We start from the raw sequence: 6,016 nt of genomic DNA on the forward strand, positions 1-6,016 counted from the left end.
GGACAGACCCAGGGGCCATGGGCACGAACTGACACACAGGAGGGACCCTCTGAGCATCAGGACACACTTTTCCACTGTGAGGGTGGCTGAGCACTGGTGCAGGTGCTCAGGGAGGTGGTGGAGTCTCCATCTGTGGAGAGACTCGAAAGCCACCTGGGCACATCCTGGGCAGCTGGCTCTGGGTGGCCCTGAGGGAGCAGGGACTGGGCAAGGTGACCTCCAGAAGTGCCTCCAACCTCACCCAGCCTGTGATCCTCCCCAGCACTATTGGCAGAAATGTGAAATGGGCCTGAAGTCAGGGGCTATGTGTTGGTGAGGGGTTAGGCAGTGCCGAGAGGCCTGGAATGGGAATAGGTCCTGGTGTCTTCCTGGGTGGGCAAGGTTAATTTATTGGAGCCTTTCTCCAGTCTATTTGGTGATGGCTTGCACCTTTGGTGCCTTCTCTGCTGCCGCCACCAGAAGCAGCAGCAGCTTCTACAGGGCAGAGAAGATGTTCCTTCTCTTCTCCCTGGGCTGAAGATGGAGGCCACAGCCTGCCAGCCCTGGGGTGTGGGAGGCATTTGTGAGTGCTGTGGGAGGCATTTGTCTGTGCTGTGTGCCCCAGCTGTGCTCGTGGGCCGTTGGCAGCAGCAGACGTGGCACCTCAAGGGGTGAGGAGGACACATGTGTGAGGTCTGGGTGGATGGTGCTGGGCAGTGTTGGGTGGCACCAGGGCACAGGGCTCATGTGCCCCCAGCTGGGTGCCCTGAAGGGCTGCAGTGGCCTCCAGGCACATCCACTTGGAGTGTCGAGGCCATTCGGGGAGCACGGGGGCGCAGGGTCTGCTCCCCTAAGGGCACCTGGTCAGAGCAGCTGTGAACAACAAGCCAACCCTTGTGGTCATGGGGTAAGGGAGGTGATGAGGTTGGACCTGACCAGTGGCACAGTGCCTTGGGAACGGTGTGGGCAGCAGGAGAACCATTCATTTTTTTTTATCTGTGAGGATTCAGAAAGGGAGGAAGACAAACCTTGCTCCAGCTGTCTGGTGGGCTCTCAAGAGACTAAAGGCAACTGGAACTTCGCCACAGGTCAGACTGTAACCCTGGGGATGGTGGAGGGGGTTGGTGGGACTCTGAAAGTGGAGGAGGAGGGAGGAACAAAGGATAGGCAGAAAGGGGGTATGAAAGGGTTATGTTTAAAACAGGACTGGTTGATGCATTGTCTGCCTGTGTCCTGCACTGGCTTCATCTTCTGTCTGTCCTGTCCTTGGCTTAAATCCATTCTTACCTGTTTCTCCTTCAATCTCCCACAGCCTGTGTGGATGTGTGCTGCAAGAAGTAGGTGCCAGCTGCTGGAGAGGTGGCATGGGTGGGCTGTGGGAGATGGAATCAGCAGGGAAATGCCTGGTGAGGTTCAACGCAGGTACAAGTGGGGTAGGGAGGGTGGGTAGATGAGTAAAGTGCTGCAGCCTGGGGCTCAGTGGGATCCAGGCTTCACAAAATTGCGGGTTTAGGGGCAGGAGCTGAGGTGAGATCATGGGATCATCAGGTGAGGTCATGGGGTGATACTTCAGCTCAGCATCCAGTTGTGCTCCTACAATAAATACATCAAGTGTGGTCAAACCAGGCAGGCCCTTGCCCTGCCATGGAGCCCCATGAACCACCCCTGCCTGGAATCCCGTGGGGCTGGTCCTGCTGCTGAGACAGGGATGGTGGAGGAGAGCTCGCCCAGCATCCAGGAGTGAGAAGCTAAACCCTGTCAGCCAGGCAAGAGGCAACAGGTCATGGAGCTCTGGGTGGGAAGGGGTCCAGAGGGACGGATCCCTGCACCCCCCTGAAGCAGTGCCTCAGGCTGACCCCCTGTTTGCTGTGGCCTGGGCTGGGACAGGGCACAGCTGGTGCTGTCACAGCTCAGGCCTGCTCCCCACCACGGGCTCTGCACACCTTCATGGTGCCATTCGTTGTTTCCAGGGCAAGGACGAGGCTGTGGGTGCAGCTCTACCTGTTTATTGAGGAGTGGTGACTGTGCTGCCTGCCAGCCCTGCCAGCTCCTGGGCGTGCCTGGTCCTGCCGGCATCGAGCCACTCTCGGAGGTTGCTCCTCCATCTTCTGCCCTACGGTGCCCGGCCGCACACCGTGTGCCCCCATCCCAGCCAGGCAGCCCTCTGTGTGGGCCGTGGTTGGGCCGTCCTGCAGCCCAGCACGGTGGCAGCAGCACTGTAGGGCTGAGACCCCACTGCAGCCCGTCCCCATCATGCTGCCCCCACTGGCTGCTGGCACATGACATGGGGATGTTGGGGGGAGGGAGGCAGGGGCGAGGCTGGCACCGTCCCACAGGCTCGGCGGGTCCTGGCAGGGAACAGCTGTGCACGAGACGTCGGTGTCAAAGCATCCCCCTGGTGCCACCTTTGTCCCCAGGTGTGGTTGGTGGGGTCAGGCCAGACCCCACAGTTCCAGGTCCTGGACGCAGAACTCCTCCCGGGACGAGAGGGTCTCGTTGTGGAAGGTCTCGCAGCGGCAGCTGCCCCCGCGGTGCAGGTCCCCGTCCAGCCACAGCCCAAACCTGCCGCTGGGAATGTGCCAACGGCACGGTTGGCTGAGTCCCCACTCCTGCCTCCTCCATGCCTGGAGACGTCCCAGGCCACCTCCTGGGGGATCAGCCACCTCCTGTCCCCATCCACTGTCCCCCAAAATGGGCATGAGACAGGACAAGCAGCCGCACCAGGAATGCCATCGTGCCCGCAGGCAGGGAGTGGGCAGGGAGCAAAGCCAGGCAATGAGATGGCCAGTGCTGCTGGGCAATCTGTGCCAGCGTTTTGGGGTTCAAACCACCACCACGTGCCTGCACTCAGCTCCACAGGGCTCTTGTGGCCATCAGGGCTGGTGGCCCTGTGGGTGGCTGAAGTTACCAGTGCAACTCCTACCTGCCCCCGCCGACCATCAGCAGGTCCACATCCCCTTTCACGAAGAAGTCGTTCCTGCCTGTCCACCTGAACACCTGCATGGGGACAGCAGTCAGTGGGGATCGTGGGCTGGGGCACAGTGTCCCCATTTCTGTCCCTGTCCCGTGAGGAACAGCTGGGGGTTGCTGAGCCAAGCTGGCTCTGCCCAGCGTGGCCGTGTCCCACTGCAGAGGAAGACCTGGCCGAGCCTATCGGCACTGTCCTGCTGCTGGTCCGTCCCTCCCAGCAGCCCCGGGGGCCCCATCAGGGGACAACTGCCACCACTGATGCCCCATCACACACATAGAGTCCCACCAGAGCAGGCAGATGTGGCTGAGCTGCCTCCACATCCTGCCAACTCAGCGCTGGGCTGTGACTGTCCTGCTATGCAGAGGGTCCCTGGCGGCCCCCAGCTGGGCAGAGCCCCTTTCCCTGAGCCCCCCCTGCTCACTGCCTGGGATTTGCCTTCTCCCCCCAGCCCCGGAAAAACTGAGGGGACCAAGCACAGCCATGCCACCCCACAGACCCCTCCCCAGCACCGTCGTGCCCCCCAGGCGTGGCTGAGTCCCAGGGGCATCGCCAACCCCCCCCCCCCTCCCCGGGGTGGCCTACAGCTGGTGGCCCACAGGTTCCACCTTCAGCTCCGGGGAGAAGGAGAAGAGGAAGGTCTCCCCTGACCCGTAGAAGCCACTGCTGCAGCGAATGGCGCTGGAGGAGAAGGCACCGAAGGCCTGGGGAGAGCAGAAGGGGAGGCTCATGGCACAGTGCTCGGTGGGGCTCCCCAGTGCCAGGACGTGTCCCCCATCCTGCCTCCAGCAGCGAGGATGTGGCCAGGTCCCGGATGCCGCCAGGTTTGCTGCCCCCAGTGCCGTGGGGCAGCTGGGAGGGGAGGGCCCGGCTGTACCTGCGCCTCCGTGTCCCTGATGAGCAGCAGGGCCGGGGACCCCGGCTGGCCCCCGCGCCGGTACAGCGTCCGCAGGCTGAAGCCATCCCGCCTGGTGGAATACTGCAGGCACCAGGGCTGCTGTGTCAGCCGGGAGGGCAGGTGGGGGCCCAGCTGAGGCAGAGTGGGCTCATTCGGGGCTGACGGGCTGCTGCTGAGCATCCTCCCCCTGCCCCGAGTATCCTCTTGAGAGAGCTCATCAAGCATCCAAACATCCTGCAAGGGGTGTCCCCAAGCATCCTCCTCCTAAACGTGCTCCCAAAGGGTCTCCTCAAGCTCCCAAACTACCCAGCAGGCTCCTAGCATGTTTCCCCAAGCATCCTCACCCTGAAAACCCTTCTGAAATGGCTCCCCAGGCATCCTTCTCCCCACCCCAAGAGGTGATGTTGAGGTGCTGTTAAGATGACTGTTCCCAAAGGACAGGGGGATTATCACCCATCTGGCCTCACACTGGAGCAGTTCCTGGCAGGACAGTGGCCATGGCTGCGTGACACAGGGGAGATGAATGTGACGGTGGGTGCCCATGCTGGCAAGCGTCCCTCACCTCATGGATCTCCCTGTCCTGCAGGATGCTGCTCGGTGTGCTCAGCACCAGCCTGCATGGCTCCTCCAGGGCTGGGGCTGCTGCTGGGGCTCCCTCCCAGCCCAGCTGCCCCTCTCTGGCTGGCTCCTCACATCCCACAGGCAGCTCCTCATCCTGGTCGGGCTGAGGGCAGGTGGAGATGAATGTCACTGTGGGCCCAAGGGAGCAGCATCTCCCTACCCTGCACTGCTTGGGGTGTCTCCCATCCTCTGTCCAGGGGCTGGGCAAAGGGGTCCAGAGTCCACTAGGCTGAACCTCCTGTCCCTGGCAGCCTCTGCTCCCCACAGCAGTCTGCCAGGCTGTGCCACTGCTGCACACGGAAGTTCAAGGGCGTGTGGCCACCCGAGGAGGAAAGAGGAAGGGAAGGCAGGGGAGGCTTCAACAACTTCAGTCCCACTTCAACTCCAGTAGAAGGGGCAAAGCATGACCTTTTCCCTCCTTGCCCACTGCTAGGCTGACCCTAAGGTGTGGATGGGTTCAGGGATGTGCCTTGGTCTTGGTGGCAGCTGGTGACAAGTGTCTCTCCCAGCCACATGCTCAGTTTGACTGTGGGTGCAGTCCGTGCCCAAGGGTGAGTGGGTAGCAATTCCCTGCTGGTCGCCCTGAGGGGACAAGAGGGATGAGCAAGGGCAACACTGGGTGGCAGAGGATCTCCTGCCCCCAGGGTGCCTGGATCCTAGGGGGGCAGAGTGGCTACAGGTGCAGGTCCCATGTGTGCCCATCACCCACTGCACCTCCCCAGGGCAGCCCCTGTCCTTCTGTCCAGCCATGTGTCCAGCCTAGCTGGTGCTTCCCAGCACTGCCCCCAGCTCATTGCCAGCTCCTACATTGCCGTGTGGGACCCCATCATGATGGACTTACCAGGAGGTGGTAGCGGACTTGGAGCCCCCTCATTGCAGGTGCTGCCAGGGCGCTGGAGCTGCTCTGCTGAGGAGCCCCAGACACTGCCCTGGGGTTAATGTTCACCGCGCCGGCCCCTCCCTGGCCACCTGTGCGTGACACAGATGGGTGCGGATCCCAGCAGCCTGTCCTGGCTCATGGGGGTCCAGGAGCTGACCCCTGCAGAGTCAGGTCCTGTGTGGTGCTGTGGGATAGGTGGGCAGGCGTCCCCCTCCAGCCAAGTGCTCGGTGGCTGGTGGCCATCACCTCCTTTGTGCCCCCACTGTCACCTGGAGCCAAGCAGGGAGCCCCGAGGCCACACGGGAGCCCTTGTTTTGGCATCAACAGGAAGGTGGTGCATGTGTTGCTCTTTGCAACACGACTGTTGCAATGGTTGTAGCAACTGCCAACACCTGCTTGGAGGCCATGGTGGCACAAGGAGATCCAGTCTGTGCTGACATCCTATGGAGCCAGAGCCCCAGGGAGAGCCAGGACTCAGCAGGTGAGGGAGGGAACCCCTGGCTGAGGCACCCTCCTACCTCAGGTGCCGCTGAAGAAGCTCCTGCAGACCAGGGAGGAGGTGCAGTGCCCCGGTGCAGTCCCTTCCCACTGATGCCACCCCCCAGAACAGTCAATACAGCTGTGAGCCTGTGGGTACAACCAAAACAGTACTCCAGTGAAGGATTTTCTG

The 6,016-nt window shown here is 62.0% G+C and overlaps 1 protein-coding gene across 1 annotated transcript; it reads right to left on the minus strand.

Moving 5' to 3' along the window:
- Positions 1–2,411: 2,411 nt before the first annotated feature.
- Positions 2,412–5,340, minus strand: TLDC2 (TBC/LysM-associated domain containing 2). The gene is made up of 6 exons (XM_029965311.1): positions 5,308–5,340; positions 4,408–4,569; positions 3,825–3,977; positions 3,556–3,651; positions 2,903–2,976; positions 2,412–2,547 (listed from the first exon to the last, which is right to left on the minus strand). The coding sequence occupies exons 1-6, from the start codon at positions 5,338–5,340 to the stop codon at positions 2,412–2,414; spliced, it is 654 nt and encodes a 217-aa protein (XP_029821171.1).
- Between the last annotated feature and the right edge of the window lie 676 nt (positions 5,341–6,016).

The sequence above is a fragment of the Manacus vitellinus genome, unplaced genomic scaffold, assembly GCF_001715985.3.
Source record: "Manacus vitellinus isolate BGI_N305 unplaced genomic scaffold, ASM171598v3 scaffold_97_pilon, whole genome shotgun sequence".
Lineage (NCBI taxonomy): Eukaryota > Metazoa > Chordata > Aves > Passeriformes > Pipridae > Manacus > Manacus vitellinus.

Coding starts and splice junctions, on each gene's coding strand:
- TLDC2 (XM_029965311.1), bottom strand. CDS start 5,340: ATGAGGGGGCTCCAAGTCCGCTACCACCTCCTG. Junction 4,570..5,307: donor AAGTCCGCTACCACCTCCTG/GTAAGTCCATCA, acceptor ACCTGCCCTCAG/CCCGACCAGGATGAGGAGCT. Junction 2,548..2,902: donor CTGATGGTCGGCGGGGGCAG/GTAGGAGTTGCA, acceptor GCACATTCCCAG/CGGCAGGTTTGGGCTGTGGC.